Below are 23,195 nucleotides of genomic sequence, written 5' to 3' on the forward strand. Positions count from 1 at the left end.
AAGAGGTGCACACTCACTGGAATTCCTGTCTTCACTCCCTCCCTGTATTCATCTAAGGCCCCCTTCGTCCTCTCCACTTTCCACAGATTGTAGTTGTTTGGCCTTCCTTTCTCTCCCTGTTTTATCTTTGTATCCTCTCCTCTCTGGCCTTTGCTCCTCCTCTCTTTTCTCTCTTTCTGTCTCTTCTCATTTCCTCTGCATTTCTTTCTCCTCACCTGTTCTCTCACTTCCTGCTTGTCTCCTCTCTGCTTGTCTCCTCTCTCATCCTTCCTCCTCTCATTTCCTCTCTCTTTCCATCTCCCTCTCTCCTCTCCTCTCACTTCATTCGCATTTGCCATACTCACTGTAAATAAAATATCGACCACCATTATTACTGGGTGCGTGTGTGTGTGTGTGTGTACGTGTGTTTGTGTCCGTGCATGTGTGCGTGTTGGTTGGTGTGCGAGTGTGTGGGCGAATGTGTATGTGCACACACACACACACCCTCACACACATGTGTATGTGTGTTTGTGAGTGACACAGAGGATGGCCCATTTTAGCTGAAACCATGTGGCCCATTTTACCTCAGTGGGTTAAGGTAAATTGGGCCGCTAAGAAAAACATCACTTTTACAAAAAATAAGTTCATATACCAAACTAACAGCATTATTTCTGGTGGATGCCATCAAGACAGATATTATGCACAGTTTTTTTTATGTGCATGTTTGTTTTTTATAGATTTATCATCCTTATAATAGTTTAGTTAGATTTGATATGCCAGGCTACTTACCATGCAGCTTTCTGGTGCAGTCTTGATTTGAACTATTGCCCCGCCCACCATAGCAACCATAAACAATCAAATCACCTGTTACTTGTCAAGCACAGTTATGACAACAGTCTGAAATCCTTTGCAGTCATTGGTTCTAAATTCCAGAGGGGCTGGGACCCCCAAACCTTAAATGGCCCATTTTAGCTGATGGCCCATTTTACCTGATATCATCTATGCCCTTATAGGTAAACGTCTAGCTGCATGCCTTTGCTAAAATTACCCCCTGCTGTTCCACCACATCAACCTCAGACAGTTTTCCCAATATACAGAATATCTTTTCATCCGGTCAACGGGTAATGACGAGCTGGTTTTGGGCTGAGCTCAACGTTGCGCTCCGCCGCCCCATAATGAGCCCAGCCCCGATCTGCAATCTGCAGCCAGGGGTACTTGCCCTTACTTGGTAACAATGACAGGTTCGCTTACGTGACGTATACAACAGCACCAGCTTTTCTAAAATCGTAAAGTTAACTCCTTAATATCTATGAAAAATAAAAAGTCAAGTCATTTGAAATAATTTGTCTCAAGTCTAAGTCAAGTCTTAACTGATGAATGGCAAGTAAAAGTCAAGTCTTTTAGGCTATAGCCTGTTGATCAAGCCTCAAGACCTTAAAAATGTCATGCGACAATGTCATGCGAGTCCCCCATGTGTATGGCGAAGGACCGTCGTTTAAAGTTAGGCTAATTGTGATTGTTAATTGTAGGCTACTGTTGTGGTTATCATAGCTTACCTAAAGTAATGTCTGTTCCACGAAATGAAATGTGTTGTTACACCCGATAAGTCGCGAGACTGTGATTATCCAGAGACTTTGTGTAGCAAGCTTTATCCCAGCAAAAGTTATTGTTGCAAGCAATCGCCAACCTTCCGTAGTTTAGAAGATTCTCTGGTAGCAGCTCCTCAACCCGTGATTCGAATTCCTCGTGGTTGACAAACCAAGCACAAACTATGCACGAGTGTCACCGCCTGTGAGTTCGACAGCACGAGTCTGGAAATAAAATATGCAGTCACGTGTACATTTTAGGACATCCTCAGCTGTCAGAGATCAGATGAAAAGGCAGGTCTCAGGAAATCCGCTGTCAAGGGGGAATTACACAGTCATGTCTCAGACATCAGATAAAAAGGAGTCAGGTCTCAGGAAAAGCGGAGTCAGATGAAACGTTATCACTCCTTCACTCCTTTTTTAGCCAACTTTGTGTGACCTCTAATGGCATGATTTTTGGTTAGGAAGCTTAAATTTATGTAACATTTCAAAATTTGGTTTTGACATTTTTCTAAGGCCTATAATACACTTTGGGCAAACAGCATATTTGTGTGCCGTATTTAAAAAAAAAAAAGAAATCAAAACATAAAAAAATATCAGAGGTGGGAGATTTTTTAGCATGAGTCTTGGATATGTCAAAGATAACTAAAGATGCAATAAAACTCGGTGCAGTTGATGAACTTTGACTTTAGATATGCATGTGCATGCATGTCAGGGCCAAGACAGCGCCGAGGTCCGCAAGTGAATTGGTTTATGATTATCACATTGGTCCAGTTGCTCTGTCAGTTAGCATTGTTCTAGCTGTGCTGCACTTTAAAAACATACTCCTGAAAACCAAGGTTTTGGAGTTTAACACACAGCTGAGCACAAATTTGAACGTGATTGCTGTGTAACAACTCACACACAGCATCAGCTGATTCATAGATAAACTCGGGTGAAACCAAGTACCCCTGGCTGCAGCTTGCAAAATTGTGTGCCAAAATGTTAAAAATAACATGTTTGGTGTCTCTTCCCCCAATGGAGGCCAGCATCCCCACTTGTGGAATCAAGAAACTAAATTAGTGAGAAGTAAGAGATTGATAAATGATTGAGAGGTATGGGCAACATAGCAATGAGTGTGGGACATCTCATGTCATGAATTACATCTGGAATACATTTTCAGATTGATATGGTTGAATCAGTTTTCCCTGAATGGGACAGGCTAAAATGTGTTAGCAATTGGGCAAATATATTAAATTGCCCAAGGTCCACCCCTGGGAGGGCACCCTCCACAATCTTATAGAGATGCCCCTTAAAAACAGCATGTGAATACTAAGTGTAATGTTTCTGGTGCTTTGTGGTTGTTCAATAAAGAGATGGTGGAATTCGTTTGAGGTCTTTTACTCATTCAACTTGCAGAGCACCACACAATGCACCAAATAATCCTCTACTCTCTATGTCCTCTAAGCACGTAACTCACGTTCATGACGTCACTCCACAGAGCAATTGTTTAAATCATTACACTAAGTGTTAGTAGACTTCCTCTGTCCCCGGTTCAAAAGTCTCAGAATGATGACCCAGAATGAAAGGACAAATGTCCACAGCATCATTGGCGACCTCATACACCCCGTCTCATATGAAGCAGCGGACTCTCCTGAGATTCCGACTACGAGCACTTCAGCACCACGAAGATCTACAGGCGAGGGTAAGTGGCTGCGTTATTATTGATGAATGGGGTATTTGAGTTTCAGGCTTGTAAATTACATTATTGACAAAGGTTGGCTATTATGTCTTCCATAGACGTCACTGGAAGTCAGAGAGAGAAAAGACCCAGAGTGGACTTTGCAGAATGGGCCGATGATTCCCGTGCTGATGTAGGCCTACAGGATGAATTGGAGAGGTACCATGCACTTTACACCGGATGACTGTGATGAGGACCAGTTGCTTGAATTTTGGGAGAGACAGGCGCACACCTTCCCGAGGCTCCGTGCATTGGCAAGGAGGATCCTCTGCATTCCAGCTTCAAGTGCAGCCAGTGAGCGCACATTCAGCTCTGCAGGCCGTGTCATCGAGGCTAGAAGAAACCGCCTCAACCCAGAGACAGTTGACGCAATATTATTTCTCCACAGCGCGAGGAAAGCTAAAAAAAGAGTAGGCCTAGGCTACTGTAGCATATTTAATTTTCTTACAAAATTAAATGCAATTGGGCCCATCATGCAGCGTGCACTGATATCTTTTGTGTTAATCTTCTGTGTTAGGCTACCAGCTTATTTTGACCAACAGTCGGCACCTTTTACCCTTCCTTTTTCAGCCCAGCTAAGCTTGTTTAGGTTCTAGTTTTATGAATATATTTTGTGAATATTTTTATTTCTGCACATTGTAGCCTATAGGACTAGGTCTTAGGCTACTTGTTTTGGTCCGTTGAAGAAGACGTTAATAAAGAGTATATTAATAAAAATATATGCCTGCATTTTTTGCTTGGGAGAGCTTCAATTAGGCATTCATGTGACGAACGGCTGTAACAGAATTTGTAGTGGAAAATCCTTAATTATTTTCAATGTTGAGTCATATAATTTTTGGGTGAATGCTGACGCGGGACAAAAAAAGACTAAACGCAAGTTTCCCAACTGCTGAGCAATTATTATACTGTATAACCTGAATAGGCCTACTTTGTTTTAAATGCATATGACTCTTGGAAACCAGTTTTGCGTAGCTCAATAACGCTACGATTAAGTTCATCAAGAGCATAGACTAGTGTTTACAATAAGCGGTTCGGGAACAGTATTTTAATAATTATTTTTTTGCGGTCGAGTTGCGGTTGGGTTAGTTGAAAACGTCGGGGCGGGGCGGGTCGATCATCCACGGACCCGCGCATCACTGGCAGACGTGTAGTCTGGCCGTCTTTTGGGGAAGTTCATCAAGGATCCCCAATAGTGGGAACTCGGCTGGGTGATTTGTTTCACCCTCCCATGGTAAAGGGTGTCCCATTGGAGGAGCACTTCCGAGTTGCGTCGAAACGCATCGCCTGTACACAATGTGGTAGTGACACACACACACACACACACACACACACACACACACACACACACAATGTAGGCTGACCTGCACACAATGTGGTAGTGACACACACACACACACACAGTAGGCTGACCTGCACACAATGTGGTAGTGACACACACACACACACACAGTAGGCTGACCTGTACACAATGTGGTAGTGACACACACACACACACACACACACAGTAGGCTGACCTGTACACTATGTGGTAGTGACACACACACACAGTAGGCTGACCTGTACACTATGTGGTAGTGACACACACACACACACACAGTAGGCTGACCTGTACACAATGTGGTAGTGACACACACACACACACACACACACAGTAGGCTGACCTGTACACAATGTGGTAGTGACACACACACACACACACAGTAGGCTGACCTGTACACAATGTGGTAGTGACACACACAATAATACAGTAGGCTGACCTGTACACAATGTGGTAGTGACACACACACACACACACACACACACACACAGTAGGCTGACCTGTACACAATGTGGTAGTGACACACACACACACACACACACACACACACAGTAGGCTGACCTGTACACAATGTGGTAGTGACACACAACAATAATACACAGTAGGCTGACCTGTACACAATGTGGTAGTGACACACACACACACAGTAGGCTGACCTGTACACAATGTGGTAGTGACACACACACACACACACAGTAGGCTGACCTGTACACAATGTGGTAGTGACACACACACACACACACACACACACACAGTTGGTCGGCTGCTGCTTTGCTGCCTTCACGTCGCCGCTCTGCTTAGTGGCGGTCAGAAACTTCAGGATGGTCGTCCTCGTTGTTCGCTTACCGGGCTGGGATAATTGGTCTCGAACGCACCACTGACTGGGCCTGCAACTACCACTTGTTGCTCATAGGCTACTACTTGTCTACTGCTGGGCGAACAGTGTGCTTGTTGCTTGCAGTGTGTATGTGTGTGATTGAAGGGTGGTTGAAGTGAGAGTGCGTGAGTTTTGTTTAAACTTATGTTAGTTTTATTTGTGGGACATGTAATCAGTACTGGCTTGGGTAAATTCAAACTTTTGCCTATGGAGGCTCATTTGCTGCGGTCATACTGATTCTGTGAGTTCCTTTTAACTATGCTGTGTTTTTACCTGTCTGTGTACTTAATACAATTCATGTATTTGAGGAAGCCTGCATCTCTTGCCCCATCCATTCATTTGAGTGACCTGTTGTGGGGAACGCAGTAGATTGCTTGGGGAAATTAAATAGGTCCCAACTTCCAGTAATAGTGGCTTAGTCCTGCCACACAAATTTGGCTGCCAGAAATAAGTAAATCTCGTAAAAGTCAAAATGATCTATGTAAGTCTCTTTATAGCAAAAACAATACCAACTAGCTTTTAATTGTCTGCTGTGTAGAATTTCTGCCTTATTTGCCAAATCTTTGTTATGATTGGGTGCAATAAGCATACAAAAAAATCTTACAAGATGCTGGAATTACTGATTGTGTTAAAACACTTGAAGCCAAGACACGTGCCAACCTGCCCTATAGAGAAGGGTTTGTAACGTACCTTTTATCTTAATCTGCTTATGTGTTTTCACAGATATCATTGGGCAACTCATCAGTGCAAGTCCCAAAACGTCTCTATCAAAGGCTGAGTGGGAAGAGGATGTCCCTCTTCACACAGGAACTGGCCACGTTGGTGTTTGGAAGGGAAACTTTGGCTAAGGCAACCCTCACAAGGAAAGGGAAAAAGGGCGAGCTGAAGGAGCAGCTTGAGCCAAACAATGCAATTATGGGTACAGTAATGACATAATTATGAATGTAAATCCATTGTCGTGATTGATTGACAAATCCATTATCATCAATGATTTGTATTTCAATATTATTTCATGAATTCATGCCCATGTCTCTTTCCTGTTTTCACAGATGCGGTGAGGGAGCGACTCCCCACAGAGGTGACCGAAATCTGTGCACTTCTATGGAAGAAGTGCAACAATGAGAGCTACAAGGCCATATCTAATAATCAGTTAGATGTTGTTCGTTGAAGTTAAAGGCTGTTGTACATCATCTTTCTTGTGAGTCATTCACAAGGTTGGATATCTGGACCATATTTATTCACTATTTCTACAGTCAAAATGTTTGAAATTCACTGATATTATACAATCCAAACTGTACAAATAATGCATAAGGCAAAAAGTAACAAGCTTTCAGGGAATATTCAGCAACTGTTCAACATACAAGAGGGGCATTATGATTTAAGGGAAAAATTAAAGTTAAAAAAGTTCAGTAACAGAATAACTATGAGAGGTTTTAGTATTTGAATGTGGAGTTAAAGCCATGTGAAAACATTAACCAGTTCAGAAAAAGATGGTTTTCCAGCAGTACAAGGATGAAGAGGTGTTTTGACATGTTTTTGTCTGGGGGTTGTCTTGCTGGGGTGGCACCCCCAACTTGGATGGTGGGATCCACATTGTGGGGCTGATCATCTGGGGTGGTGGTGTTGCTACAGTGGCATGATGACACTCCTATGATAAATGGTGGATTAAATTGGATTAAAGCAAAACTTGGCCAAAAACATTTTGTATGCACTTGCGGTGAAAGCCTAGTAATGTGAATCGCGGACTATAGCCTAACCAATTTTTAACCAACTTGAATTTCCCCTTGAGGATCAATAAAGTATCTATCTATCTATCTAACCAAAGAAAGTAAAGGAGATTTGCACTAAATAAAGGCAGTGATGTGGGTTGTTTCTACAACATGCTGGCACAAAACTTTAGCCTGACGAGCCAGACCAACATTAAAATGTAGGGTCTGGGATTCGCAGTGCTTAGTCTGAGGGTCCGAGTCGGTTGTCTTTCAAATTCTCTCTGCACGCAATAGGATAGCGCTACAACTCATGAGTGCCATGCGTTTTTCCACCAGCGGAGCTAGTTGGCTAGTTCAAACTTTTGCCAACTTAAAAAAGCTTAACTCGTGTCTCGCTGTTCGCCAACAGCAAACTCCATCTTCTTTGTTAGCAGTAGCAGGGAATTCACGCCGAACCGTTTCAACTCTGCCACCAATCATTATGCTAAGCCCGCCTAACGACCCTATACACAATGTGATAGGCCCTATCGAAGTTTAATTTTTCCAGCTTGCAAGCCAACGGAGAGTTGCTAGACTAGCTCGGGCAGCAAATGAAATTTGCTGCCGCTAGGGTGCGTCTAGATTTCTAGGCTAACAAATATTCATTTTTGTCATAAACGAAGCTACGCGTTTTCTCCATTGTCAACGTGAACTACCAGTATGTTCAAGCAGAGACACGTGGTTTAATGTGTTAATGGGTTAACGTGATGCGAGTCGGACAGAAGATGGGCCCATCTTTAGTTCCTGAATCCTGTCCCTCTCAAGTCAGGTTAAATGGTGTGATTAGCAACTAGAATTTAAAAAAAAAAAAAAAAAGAAATCCCGAGTGACACACTTTGACAAAAGGCCTTCTTGTGTCAACGGCGAGTTTAAAACCGTGTTGAACTCTAAAAGTTCGAGAAGCTAGCGACAGAGCAATTGCTTGTTACAAAGTGCTGTGCAAAGACAGTAACATCAAACATAGAGTAAAAAAACGAATTTCCAAAATGAAATAAAACAATTAGATGTGCAAAGTAATAACAACGCGTCATAAAGGTTTAAAGAAAAACAAATAAAACAATACATGTAAAGAAATCAATTATCAAGTATGGGATGGGCTTTCATAAATGTGTTTTGAGGAGGTTTTTAAAAGAGGAAACTGACTTGACTTGGCTAATCTGATTCGCTCAGGTAGGTCAAAATGAGAGTGCTACATATATAAATGTCTTTATACTAAAACAACACAAAATAGTTATTTTTTATCTTAATATGAGATTAATAAAACTTTGGTAGATTTTTTTTTTATTTTGTTCAGCTGAACAGCTTGGAAGTCATTAATAGACTTTTACAGGTTTACAGTGCAGCTCTACAACTGCACTGCTCGAGCGTTTCTTTTTGCAAACAAATCAAAACACGAAGGAAAAAGTCTTTGTCTCTGTAGCTAAAACACAAAGTTTATAATGTTACACCACACTATTTGAATTAAACAAACATGGTGGTGTCTCGTAAGGAACCAACTCATCCATGGGTCTTGGAATGGTTTTCCGATTGTGTTTAGAGGCCCCAAACGTGGTTAAATAGCGTGCCCCCAAGGTTAGCGTTATAGCTAATTTCGAAGCGCTGGCAGCCAGGACAGATTTGGTCGGGTTTTGGTCGGGTTTTTGCTTCACCCAACGCGGGGTGACTCTCAGTTCAGCGGAGTTCTGTCCAATGAAGAAACGAAGGAAGAAACAGAAATCGTAACATTAAGGGCCGAACACATTGCACAGGTTGCTCTTGAATGAAGTAACGTCCCAAAGATTTTTGTTGTGCTTGCTGCCGGGCTCCGCGCAAAATAGCAATGACTTAAAGCGTGCCGTGTTGTCAAAGTTCAACATTCTGCTCTGTGAATCCTTTGGTGTTCCCATAGGACTCACATACGACTGAAGGCCTTTTTCACATCAGAGCACTAAAATGACATGTGGATCCTCTGGTGTTTCTTTAGATTGTACCCATTCCTAAAGGCCTTTCCACAGTCAGAGCACCACACAGCTTTTCTCCTGTGTGGGTGCGCTAATGAATGGTCATCTCGGTCCTAGTTTTGAATCTCTTCCCACATGTAGAACACTGATACGGCTTTTCTCCTGTGTGGATCCTCTGGTGTATCTTTCCACAGTCAGAGCACTGATACGGCTTTTCTCCTGTGTGGATTTTCTGATGAGCGTTCACATCGCTCCTAGTTTTGAAACTCTTCCCACAGTCAGAGCACGGATACGGCTTTTCTCCTGAATGGATCCTCTGGTGTGCCTTTAGATCAGACCTATAAATAAAGGCCTTTCCACAGTCAGGGCATTGATACGGCTTTTCTCCTGTGTGGGTATTCTGGTGTTCCTTTAGACTAAACCTTTGACTAAAGGCCTTTCCATAGTCAGAGCACTGGTACGGCTGTTCTCCTGTATGCATGCGCTGATGCTTAGTCACCAATTGCCTAGTCCTGAATCTCATTCCACATGTAGAGCACTGAAACGGCTTTTCTCCTGTGCAGACCAGCGTTATGATTAAAGGACTTACCACAGTCAGAGCACTGATGTGGCTTTTTCTCCTGTATGAATGCGCTGATGGATGGTGACCTTTGTCCTAGTCCTGAAACTCATCCCACATGTAGTGCACTGATGTGTCTTTTCTCCTGTGTGGATCCTCTGGTGTGCCTTGAGATTATCTTTTCGTCTTAAGGTCTTTCCACAGACAGAGCACTGATACGTCTTTTCTCCTGTGTGGATCCTCTGGTGTGCCTTGAGATTATCTTTTCGTGTTAAGGTCTTTCCACAGACAGAGCACTGATACGTCTTTTCTCCTGTGTGAACCATCTGATGTCGCTTTAGATAAGACCTTTGAGTAAAGGCCTTTCCACAGTCAGAGCACTGATGTGGCTTTTCTCCTGTATGAGTGCGCTGATGGGCGGTGACCTTTGACCTAGTCCTGAAACTCATCCCACATGTAGTGCACTGATGTGACTTTTCTCCTGTGTGGATCCTCTGGTGTGCCTTGAGATTATCTTTTCGTCTTAAGGTCTTTCCACAGACAGAGCACTGATACATCTTTTCTCCTGTGTGGATCGTCATGTGAGACTTGAGACTGTGTTGAATCGTCTTCGAGGAGGCCTTTCCACTCCTGGTAAAATAATGTACCTTTTCCCCAGTATGCCTCATCTCACCTGTGTTGAAGATTTGCAAGAGAAGTAAGAAAAAACATTTTGAAACAATTATAATTAATATCATTGTGCAAATGTTTGTGTTTTAAAAAATGTCCACAATGTAAACAAGTAATTAGTCACTTACCTTTACAGAAAGAGTCTTTCTGGCAATCTTCTTTTAAGTCAGATTCTTCCTCCTGTTTAATTTCCATCACTGGAGACTGTTCTTCTTTGCAGTTGAAGGTCGGTGATGTGTGTGTTTCAGTCTTGCAGTCATAATCCAGTCCAGGGTCTTCTTTTACTTCCTGGTCTGCAAACATGTACTCTTGAAGGAAATCATCAAACTCTTCTTCTTTTATCTCCTTCACTGGCATGGGCAGCGGTGTCGATTCAGTGAATCCTGACATTTCAGACTCTAGTTCTGTTGTGAAACAAATCCAGTCAAAAATTACATGAATTGAAGGAATAAAAAGCAAAAAAAGTGCAAACAAAGACATAGACTATAGCTGTAGGCTGTTAAATATTATAATACTAAATATAGATATGGTGTATACGTTTAGAGAGCATCCCCATACCTACCTTTAAACATCTGAGTTCAGAAATCTGACCACTTAATGGTGTTTAATGCCTCTTCTCTCTGACCCAATAGGTTAATATAACCAATTAGTGTCAGGAGCTTTTTGATCCAAATTAGAATAATATCAATTGGGCGTGGCCATAGAAGCAGTTGCAGCAAAGTCCTTTTAGGCAAGTCCCTCCACTCGGTGGCCATATTGTAACGCTTTTTGGGCACTTATCGGGCATCTATTTCGGCAGAAATGTGCGTGCGCAAGCCTTCACGGCACCGACCTTGCTCCAGCGGTGAGATCACAACACATGATTCGCACAATGTCTTCACAACACACCATATGATTGTCTCAATGTATTCACATGTCGACGTTTTGACGCAGAAGGGCGGGATATGTGTAGACAACTGCCATATTGGCGTTACAAACTAACCCCATGCATTTCTATGGAGGATTTATTGAGTGTCTTTTGAGAAAGTCTCTGGTTCCAGACACTCCAGAAAGGAGGGGAGATGGGGGTGGTGTGAAAGGAGGGGAGATGGGGGTGGTGTGAAAGGAGGGGAGATGGGGGTGGTGTGAAAGGAGGGGAGATGGGGGTGGTGTGAAAGGTGGGGGGAGAAGGGGGGGGGGTTCAAACAAAGGAAGCTTCCATATGTACTTTTGTAAGTGTATGTAGGTAATTCTTAAATTTGGGGAACTTTTACATTAAAATCAATATGATTTATATTTTTAAAACTGTTTAAAAAGTGATCTTTAATCAACTAACCACCTTCCTAACATCAAATGGGTTTTATGATTACTTTCAGTCTGGTTTTCGGGCAAATCACAGCACTGAAACCACTCTCATTAAGGTTTACAATGACATATGCCTCAACACAGATTCAGGTAAAACATCAGTGCTAGTGCTACTGGACCGTAGTGCAGCATTTGACACTGTTGATCACAATATTTTACTAGTGGTTTGATGCTCATTGAGTTCAATGCAAATCAAACCAACTAATAGGCTAACTGAAAAACACACCATGCCAATCTCTAGGTATGGTGAAGGGTATGTGATGATGTGGGGCTATTTTAATTCAAAAGGCCAAGGGAACTGAAGGATGCATAGTATCCTGGATCCATGAAATAAGTGGCCTTTAAAAATAAAAAAATTTGCCTGCCTCTATGGGAATTTAACATAGGGGTCAAATACTTATTGCCCCTGTAATTTAACGAAGAAGATTTATTTATTTACGATACATTCTTCATTCAATTGGTGTCCTTAAAGGTTGTATTTTTTTCAATTAAGGCATTTAAGATCAATTTCTAACAGATGATTTTATATTCCTTTTTTAGTCAACTTTAGCGTGGGTTCAAATACTTATTCTCCCCACTGTAAGATTATAACAATTGGTAAGATATCACTTTCTGCAGTGTACAGTATGTACCTTAACTGTGTCTCCCTCCTAACTGGGCCTGCTGTCTGTGTGTGTGTGTTTGTGTGTGTGTGTGTGTGTGTGTATCTACATTTCAAGCACTTTCACCTGTTCTGATCAAGTTCTAAGAAATAAGCAACAATAATGATCAAAAATCTTGTTTCCATGTTTTACCTTTTTTTATAATGGAATTTCCTTGTTTTCTCACAAACAAAAATGATCATCATAAATGTGATCTCACAGAAGTAAATGGTAAATTTGAAACATAAATGATGTCTATATCACTGGTAATTGAGCTAAAGTAGACATATGTTAAAGGGATGGTTCAGGATTTTGGACATAGGACCTCATTTCCAAGTTAGCAAGTGTGATATTGATCAGTGGAGACCGTTTTCAACACGTTTCATCCACTCCTTCTAGTTGCAGAGTTCGCAGGTGCTAGGCTAGCGCAAGTCAACAGTATGTGTTAGCCTGCCACTAAAAACAGTCTTACCCGCTCCACAGTGCACTCCCGAGGCAAATACATTTTAACGGCAGACTATCAATGTAAATGTCTGTAAAAGTGCAACATTTAAGCATGACAACAATATATTTTACCGGAACAGTTTGTTCTAATTTGTTTCGTGAAATTCCTGCTCATCAATCAAATGCTATTCCCATCTTCTGTCCCTCTGTTTCGAGTTAACAGAAGTGTCATGTCTTGTGTATGTCAGTAGGCTAACTCCCGTCTCATATGGCAAAATAAACTGATTTGGGGCCGGTTTGCCGATAACGTTCACTCTTAGCGAGCTACGAAGACTGCAAAGGTAAACCTTATCAAAGCTGTTTACCTTTATAGTCTTGGTTCCCGAACTGTCCTTTAAAGAAGCCCTATGCAAGTCTGGTTATTCCTTCGCCGTTTCTGTGTTTTCCCCCTGATTTGGACTCACATTTTTCACGACATAGCTCCCCCTGCAGCTTCGGTAGCAAGTGACTGCTACGCTAAACCCCCACTAGCTAGCGAGCTAGCCATCAAGAAACCAAGCTAAACACATACAGGGCTCACAATAAAACGGTCGAGCAAACACATTGTTCAAGAGACTATCAAACCACATTACAAAAACGAAGTTCACCTAAAGATAGGCTACTTACAATTTCAACAGCAACAAAGCCAAGTCAGAGTCCGTTTTGTAGTCTTCTTAGAAACTACAATCTGACTAGATTTTCGAGGCCTTCCGCTGAGTAACATCCGGATTTCTTCAGTCCGGGACCAGAAAGTTGCATATTCGGTTTTTCCGCGGAGAAGCACTAGGGGGAGACGAAGCACCCACCAAACGACCCAAAAAATGTTGTAGAACCATCAGAACGACTCTCAACCTGCATAGTTAAGGTAATTTTTGCTAAAATTGTTGCATAGGGCTTCTTTAAGAGTCTTCTTACAAAAAGCTCCTTACGTCCGACGTGCACTGTCCACCATGAAGGTGCTGAATTGGTTGACATTGATGGCTCAAAAATCGATTTTTCACTTCACACGAAGGCATGACAGCGTTATGAGAAACATTGCTCAAACATGGCCTCCGGTAGGCCTAACATTCACGCTACTTCAACATGGATGAACTTATTAATAGCATACGATGATAAAAAATAGAAATGAAATGATCTACCCTTAATTAACATTAAGTTTTCAGAAGGTCTGTAGGGGGAAGCAATTCGCAATCTGTCGGCATGACCAGCTATAACACCTTTACCTGAAAAAGGAGAAGTTCGATGTGATATTGACCTAAAGTGTGTTGAAACATGATACAGAGTGTGAACTTGCGTCTCATAGCTCATCTCGGCTTGTCCCCTGCACCCCGAAATCTGGCGCTAGTTAGTCGATGCTACCAACAGGTTTTCAATGGGGGTGCCTCGGACATTGGCCTAGCCATGTAAATAAATCACTGTTTTACACCATTTACGAGGCTCAAAAGTAGCTCCACACTTCATTGGTAGACTTCCAAGGGCCCTGAAATTTAAAACGAGACATTGAGAACTTTGAAAAAGCACTGGTAGTTTATTTACAAGACAATTTATACAGACAGTACCTTTAGGAAGTTTACCGTTGGCCGCCATCTTGATTTTAGTCACAATAAGTCGAGTGATGAGTATGAATGAACAGGTATGATAAGGGATCAGATTCCAAAAATAATTCTGTGGAAATGCATGGATTCCCGTTGCTCCAACTTATTTGAATAATAGTATTTCATTGCTTTTCACAGCTGATTGACCAGCAGCCTAATTTAATTCAGTATTTTGTGCCGTTGGTTAACCTTAAACATAAAAGCAATCCCCCACATTAGACATTGTAGAAGATGATGTGGGAAAAGCAAGAAATAAGAGAATAAAGGTTTTAATCATTTTCAAATGTGCGCACATTTTATTATTTGTGTGAAAACATTTCCAGAAACTATTTTCTTAATTAGCCTACTTACATAAAATCATTGGCAAACAAAAACAGTAATATACCATATGAGTTGTATGCACAATAGAGATTTCTAAAGATTGCTGTAAGTTACAGTGCCGCCGACTAGCGTCGACAGCCGAAACATTGCTAAGGTGCAGCTAAGAGAGTTCTAAGAGTGGTCCAGACCACTCTTAACAACGAATGACGTACGAAAAACATTTGTGGCAAAGTACCTTTCAGGACATGCGTAAAAATGTTAAGATAGAGCTAAGGAAGAGGTTAAGAACTACGTAGCGTTAAGAAGGCTTCAGAAAACCAGCCCCTGATCAATTATGAATGGTGTCGCGATCACACACAACCAGTGTTGGGCAAGTTAATTCAGAATCGTAATGTATTATGCATTACATATTACTGCCATTTCAAAGTAATTTGTTACATTATAATATTACTGTCTCTGAATTGTAAGGCATTACACTACTATTGCATTACTTTTAAGTTACTTTCACCAAAATATCTAGAAATATGGATTTGCCATTCTAAATGCAGTTTATTAAGCTCAATGCAGCTCATTGCTCTTCCAATGGAGGGAGATGTGGTATAGCATAATGACTGAGCTAGGCTTAAGGCTAACAACAGTAGAATGGAGGGTGATGTGGTGCAGTAGAATGCAAAAGGCGCAGTGCTCATGATGCAATACAAGGAAGAATCATAGTCAGAATTTTTTTTAAAACCGACAAAAGGTCAAAGTCTGGTAAATTGTGATATAAATACTGTAACTTTAAGGCCCAGGCCTGCTCATTAAAATCAATAGAGAACCTACTATATTGTAAATCAAAGCTAATAAAGACATGTCAAGATGGTGGCCTACTGGCCATTTCGGTGCCCTAAGTAAGTGGTTTTGAGTGAGTGACATTTAAATGATAACTCAAACACCTAAAGTAAAATAAAAGGCCTATTATTTACAGACCATTACTGTGTGTTTTTAATTAATTTCTGAAGAAATGCTGTTTTCTTATAAATGGTGCACTGTCACTTTAAGAGCATTGATCTTTACGTTCTAATAATGCCCTTTTGCCAGCTCTTGTTTACAAGCCTTGTTTGTTGAGTTACATTGATAGCACAATATTAACAATAATATGCACAATGTTAAGTTGTTTTAAGCAGCCTGCATTGCTTTGGAAAGTATGCAATGACCTGTTGCTTCACATTTTGTTTAGCAAATAAAAGTGAATTAGGAGCCTGGTATCCACCAACTATCTGAATGGTTTTTTTTGTCGGCATATCATGTGCCGCGTGTAAATGCTTGGAAAACGAATTATTGAAGACCCACAAATTCCATTCTACTAGTACTACGTGGTGGAGATTGAGATAACCCAAAAAGTATCAAACTTGCATGTACCATGGTGTTAGTGCATTCTGACATTGTAAATGTTATTGATGAAGAGTGAAACTATTCACTGGTTACATTTGGGTGCCCCCTCTGTCTTTTGGTGCCCTACGCAAAGTGTGTGATGCGCGTGGTGGGAGCGGTGGCACTGCCAGGCTACACAATCTTTTTCTGCATTTCTATCCCTTTACTGTCAAGTTCACAGCTCAAAGCTGACATGCACTAGAAGAGCATAGTTTGTGTTTTATCAAGAATCAAAAAGATTAGCGTGGCACCACTTTAGATGTTTGCTTAAATGACTTAAATGGCTATTTCAAGGAGGGGCATAGTGAGATCTTTTAGGTTTAAGCACACAAAGTGCACTAACTATTATGTTCTTCATATCCTCGTCTCTGACAAGCTGAAAATAATGAGCGTAGGCTTATGTCCATCCCGCAAATAGAGTCCGACTCGAGTCTGCTGCAGCCACAGTCATCTTCAACCAGTATCAGGAGATAACGTTCTACTGTTTTGCACGGATTTTTTCTCCTCTGTTGTTCTCGCAGTGGTGTTTGCGAATGTATCAAAACAAAATACTGCTTAATTTTGGGTTAAAATGCATGAAACGCGCGTTACTGAAGTTTGTACCGAGTAAAATATTACCCAAAATTTTTTGTAATGCCTTACATTACAGCGTTACCGCAAACAGCAATATATTACAGTAATTACATTACTTTTGTAACGTGTTACTCCCAACACTGCACACAACTGAACTCAACACAGCAACCACAAACAGCAGTTGAACTTAATGGTTCAGACATGTAAGAAATAAGCAGTTTATTAATGATTATTACGTTTTAGAGTCCATATTATGACTGACATAATAACGTTAGCATATTAAAGTCTGTTATGAGCTAGCAATGGCTAATCATTTCATAAAATAAATCTCACACTCATATGTGACAGGATTCATGATTTTAACGCTATTACAAGATGCTGACTGACGCTGGCTATAAAGCCTACTAATGTTTAAAAGTCTGTTGCTAGACCGTAGGCCTATCAAAACCTGTCCCTGTTCAATTAAATTCTTAACAAACTATAACTTATTGTTTAATACTGTGTCAACTTTCAGAGAAAAGACGTAAGTCTCCTTTCTCCTTTGCCAAATTTCTCAGCTTCTAAGAGTCGATCATCTTCGTGTAAACCGAGTTTTGAACAGAGAAAAAAAGTTAGGCTACAACTTTGCCAGTTCTCCCATAGCCTATAGATCAACACTAAAATCAGGGCAATTTTAATGAAATAATGTTCCAGTGACAGGCTATCAAATATTGAACAATGGGACAACGTTTCATCATCATCTTTATTGATGCCTGACATGTTGACATTAATGAAATACAGAGATGTAGCCTACCGAGAGGCAACTGCAACGATGTTCAATAGGTTCAACATGTCTCTTGCCTACAAGGCGGCGGTAAACAAAGCATTATAGAACCTAATACATCACATTAAAAAAAGTGCAAGGTGGTAATCATGTCATGCTAAACTCACTCTCAGGCTGGCAGACAACATTGCACTGGATCCCTCCCATTACATAAGGAGTACCAGCTCCTGCCATCTGGAAGACGCTTTAGGATGCCCAGCTGTATGAGAAATAAATACAAACACTCTTTCCTCCCAGACTCTGTGTCATTCATTACTCAATCAACCGAGGAGGGTAACTCCTAGTCTAATGGACATTGCCTTTGTGTAGACTACATCTGTTACATGTGGCGTGAATGATTTTATGATCTTGAATGCAATTTCTTTTGATGTCTTTCTATGCTGACTGCTAAGCTGTAATGCAAGACAAATGTCTGTGTAATCGGACATTAAAGTATGTTATGATGTACAGTGGAGCGGCCGTTACACCTCGGAATTTTGGAGTGGATTTTAATCCCTATTTCAGGGTACGTTCAGACTTGGCGTCTTTTTCTACCAAAAGAAGTTATGCAGACCGCTTTTTCAGTTTGAAAAAAAAATCTGCCAGCTTTCTTGTTCCAAAAGCAGCCGATAGGCAAAGTGACTTTTTGGATACAAAAAGATAGGCAAAGACAAAAATGGGGTTGGCTATTGCTTTTGGTATGGTAAGTTGTGAGGTCATGTCAAACAATTCCCTATACTCTAAAACGAGTCTCTCGACCAGTGTTCTGTTACCTTCTCCATTTTGTACTTGTTGTCATGGGAAACTACCCTGGAAATCCAGATTTCTCGCGAGAGCACAATGGAATTGTCTCTGCGAGACACTCTGGCAAAGAGCAATGATGCACGTTACTTTTACCCCAATATTCCGGGAAACCAGCTAAACTGATGAAGACAGCACTGCAACGTTGGAAGACAGTACACATTGGTCGTAGTGTTATCCGATTGCATCAAAGTCCAAAATAATTCAGAGTAAACATGGTCTAGTGTTATCCAATTGCGTGCAGTGAGATTTTTAAATGCATGCTTGTTGCCGCCCCTCGAGTTGGGCCATTACATTATTCTTTGCCAGACCCTTAATCTTTCTAGATTATCAGGGTCTGGATTTTCCAGGCTAATGGGAAACCACAGGTCTCGGTAATCCGCTTGTGATTGGTCAGCTGTAAAAAAGACAGCATGAAGTATGCGTTTTTCCGCTAGAAGTTGAATATTTCTCAACTTCTCAGCTGCAGGAAAAAAAAAACTGGTTGCAGTCAGGTTTTAAAAGAAGCCGACGACTTTTTTGAAAACACGGTCTACTCCATAGGATTATAATGTATAACGGACACCGGCAGCTGCGAGATGCTTAGTCTTACCGCACCCTTACATTGTCTTTTTGATGGCTATTTTTGCAGTGTTCTCTCTCCAGTGTGTGTACGCATGTGGCGTTTAAGACATGAAGAAGTGACAAACGCTTTCCCACACAGGGCGCATTTATGAGGCTTCTCTCCAGTGTGTATTCGCAAATGACGCTGAAGAAATGCTCTTAATGAAAACGTTTTTCCACACTGGTTACATTTATGAGGCTTCTCTCCACTGTGCATTTGCAAATGGTCCTTAAGAGTTGCTTCTCTCCACTGTGCATTTGCAAATGGTCCTTAAGAGTTGAATTTTTTGGAAAGGCTTTCCCACACTGGACACATTTATAAGGCTTCTCTCCAGTATGTGTAAGCATGTGTCTCATAAGAGCTGAATAGTATCTAAATGTTTTTCCACACTGGGCACATAATTGAGGCCTCTCTCCAGTGTGTATTAGCATGTGGTCCCTAAGAGATGAACTGTATGAAAAACTTTTTCCACACTGGGAACACTGAAGATGCTTCTCATCTGTGTGAGTTCGCATATGACTCTCAACAGCCCCATAACTGTGGTCAATATAGACAGGATGTGTCACTCTGTTTTGCTTTTGCTCAACTCTAAGAAGATGTTTTTGTTGGTGTTTGAGTTCCGTCAGGACGACGGAACTCTTGTTTAAGACTGTGCAGTAGTACAGCCTTCCATTGAGTTGTAGGTTAAGTTCATCATTCTGTCCATGGATCTTCTGTTGTGTTTCGTGTGGGTGTTCCGATATACCTAGAAGAGTTACCATAGAGACTTAGAATTAGAATGAAGAGTTACCATAGAGACTTAAACATGTTGTGTGGGTGTTCTTATATTAGGGCTGTCACTTTACGTTCGAAAATCGATTGCACAATCGATTGGACCAAACAACACAAGTTTCAAAAACTAAAATAGGGAATCGATTTTAACCAAATATGTACACTATTAATTTTAAACGAATTAAACAAATAAAAAGGATAGATGTAACAAAATTAATAAACAAGAATATAAGAATATAAAAAAAATCCGAAATGCAGTAAGCATTGCGAAAGCTAAAAAGAAAATTCCCACCAATTTTACGCACCGGAAACAGCTGTTTCAATCAGCTGCTGTGCTGCTCGTGTTTTGCCAAAAAATGGAGGACAACGCGATCAACCTGTGTGACATGAGAGAGACGAGTGATGGGCCCTAATAACTTGAGTTTGATGTGGAAGTAGGCCTACTTTGGATTTTTGGTATATCAAACTATGGAGAAGAACAAAGCGGTAGGCTATGCAAACTATCGAGTTCTACGTAGGCAAAATTTGTTTGACATTTCTAATCGTAAACACAGACACAGGTACGTTGAAGCCTGCAGCAGTACTGCAGGCACAAAACTTCACGCCAATAAATCATCAGAAATATTGCTGGCTTGCGTCTACAAGCGCCCTCTTTACGTTCGTCCTAATGCCTGTTAGTTGTTTGTGAATTGGCCTATATTTGCCGTTGAAAATGGAAACGTCTTTAGACATAAAAAAATCGATTTTACAATCGATTCAATGAACACTTATGTCTCAAAAATCGAACAGGATTTTTTCACAAAAGTGACAGCCCTATCTTATATACCTAGAAGAGTCACCACACAGACATAGAATGATAGGCAGCAGGTTTTCTACAGTCTTTCACTCACTGTGTCAGACAAGCTCTGCAGCCTATGACCCTGATAAATGCAACATTCCCGACATTGATGAGGAGAAGCAGAGCCTTCTTAATAACAGATTGAGCAGGGTCCAGTTCAAATATCTAAAGACAATTTTGGGAAAAGGCTCTTGATTTGTAATAATTGTAATGATTTGTTTTAATTAATTAATTAATTAATTAAATTGTGCCGTTTCCCACTCTCCCACTCAGTATTAAGCTAACAAATACTCCGATACTTGCACATGTTCTTGTCGCCCGGGGCGCTGTGGTGCAGCAGGCTACAGCGCCCGTACCATGTACGGGTCCGAGTGCCCACGGGGACCCAGGTTCGAATCCGACCTGCGGTCATTTCCCGATTCCCACCCCATCTCTCTTTCTCCAACTTACTTACTTCCTGTCACTCTTCACTGTCCTGCCCAAATAAAAGGCAAAAAGCCCAAAAAAATATACTTAAAAAAAATACTAATGTTCTTGCGAGACGTATGCTGACGCACACACACACATATTTATATGAGCAATGCAATTTAAGTAATTAAGAATGCACTCGCTAGTCGCTAACGTGACATTTTGAATGGCAGATTTTTTTTTTATACAGGTGAATATTTAGTGTTTTATTTTTAGCTCTTATAAACGGCATGAAAGCAAAAAAGTACTATCATCTAAAGCCAAGAAGACAGGGGCGTATCCGGGGCAGTGCTGTAGGAGGCGGCCTGACTCCACGCACCCTGCTCATGACTGGGTAAAGCCAGAGACTTTCGAATGAGGAGACAGCACTCAAAAAAATCCTCCATAGAGATGCGTGAGGTTAGTTTGTGACGGCAATAATATGGCAGTTGTCTACACATATCCCGCCCCTTCGGCGCCAAAAGAAGTAGACATGTGAATACATGTGCCAATCATGTGGTGTGTTGTGAATACATCGTGCCAATCATATGTTATGATCTCGCCGCTGGACCAAGGTTGGTGTCGTGAAGCCTTGCACACACAGAGGGACTTGCCGAAAAGGACTTTAGTAGAGCACACCACGGCAACATGCGTCTCCACGGCTAGAGGAGGAGGATTCCATTAAGTAATCTTTGCTTACACACTGTTAGTAACTAGTGTGACTACTGAACTTAGAAAAACACTAGTTTTTATACTAGTCCTTTTCTGACAATTGTAATGCTATAACAATTATAACGCTATAATTGAGTAAAATGAATGAAATGAATTGCATCATATTGCCTAGAAAAAAAGAATACTACACATATGCCTCTATAACCCAAATCTGTCCACTCTGCACAACTCATCCCAAATAGCAAATCAGATTGGCAGATAGCAGAGCGCTGGTGGTATGCCGCCGGTGGCGTGCCACGTGGTACGCCGTTGGACCACCATCTCTTTAAATTTAACTTGTCATGAATATTAAGAAAAGTTATTAAAATGATATCTGAACTATAACTGAACAAATGAAAAATATTTTAGACCGGAAGTGGCAAAATATTGGCCAATTTGTCTGCAACCCGCCAGCAGACCGCCACATATGCCTCTATAACCCAACTAACTCACGACACACTCATGGATTTTGTTAAGTCATGTGGAAATGAATTGCATCATATTGCCTAGGTTGTACAGAGACAACACAACAAATATATACTACACAGCTACGCATCTGTAACGTAATTAAAACATAGTAAGTAATGCAAACTGCATTGACTGCTCTGAGTTCTAATTAAAACCTACATGGAATTGGTGTCTGGGTTTGAAAGGACTTACTTTCCAGTAGATCGCTCTCCTGCTCCCTTTCATTCACTTCAATCTCCACTCTTGTCCGTGGTGTTTCGGGGTAAGTAACGTTGGACTCGTCTGTTTCAGTTTTACAGTAAAGCTCTGCAAAGGGCTCTTCTTCTTCATCTGGACATGCAATCACATGACCATATCCTTCGTCCTTTAAATCTTCTTTCATCATCACTCTGCAGACAGAGCTCAACGGCACGCCGAGATCCATGTTCCCAAGGGGATGAAGGATGATCGCTACCAAAGTTTTCTACACACAAAAATGTCATGTTTTTTTTTTTATTATGTTTTAATTTGAGAAACTCATAGAAGGCAACAGACACCATTTCACTAAGGAGAGGCATTTGGAAAAAGTGAGGCTAAACTTAGGCTACTGTTGTGTCTAATGTAGCTTACCTCAAGTAACGTCCAAGTTAGCTGCACCGCGGAATGCCTTGTGTTATTTGGATGTTTTATCCCTTTCTCATACAGTCTGTGTTTTAAGGTTTAACATTCTAGCAACACACCCGCGAACGCCTGCTACAGTTTTGTGTGAATCGGCTCTGGAAAGCCTATACATTTGAGTTCCTCGTGGTTGACAAACCAACCACAAAACTATGCATTAGTGCCACCGCCTGGAGCGGAGTTGAACTTTCCAGGAATCAAGCTTCCTGGTTTAGTTCGTGTGGATGGCCAATCATAAAAAAGAATGTTAGCCTATAAAAAGTGTCAAGGCCCAGGTGACATATCTTCACTTCAGATTGCAGGCAATTACAATTATGAAAATCTTCAGCT

General features: G+C 41.2%; 1 protein-coding gene across 4 annotated transcripts in view; it reads right to left on the reverse strand.

Moving 5' to 3' along the window:
* LOC125297339 (zinc finger protein OZF-like) overlaps nt 1-22,979 on the reverse strand; it is a 39,868-nt gene extending 16,889 nt beyond the window's left edge. For 2 of the 4 annotated variants that reach the window (XM_048247657.1, XM_048247656.1), the window contains exons 1-2: nt 22,818-22,979; nt 22,401-22,671 (exon numbers count right to left, since the gene is read on the reverse strand). In XM_048247657.1, coding sequence (XP_048103614.1) covers nt 22,401-22,632 — 232 coding nt within the window. In that variant the 5' untranslated portion in view covers nt 22,633-22,671; nt 22,818-22,979. Of the gene's footprint in view, nt 1-1,535; nt 1,772-9,634; nt 10,401-10,524; nt 10,801-22,400; nt 22,672-22,817 lie in introns of those variants that run through there. The other 2 variants (XM_048247659.1, XM_048247658.1) reach the window with 2 other exon arrangements.
* Between the last annotated feature and the right edge of the window lie 216 nt (nt 22,980-23,195).

The sequence above is a fragment of the Alosa alosa genome, chromosome 7, assembly GCF_017589495.1.
Source record: "Alosa alosa isolate M-15738 ecotype Scorff River chromosome 7, AALO_Geno_1.1, whole genome shotgun sequence".
Taxonomy (NCBI): domain Eukaryota; kingdom Metazoa; phylum Chordata; class Actinopteri; order Clupeiformes; family Clupeidae; genus Alosa; species Alosa alosa.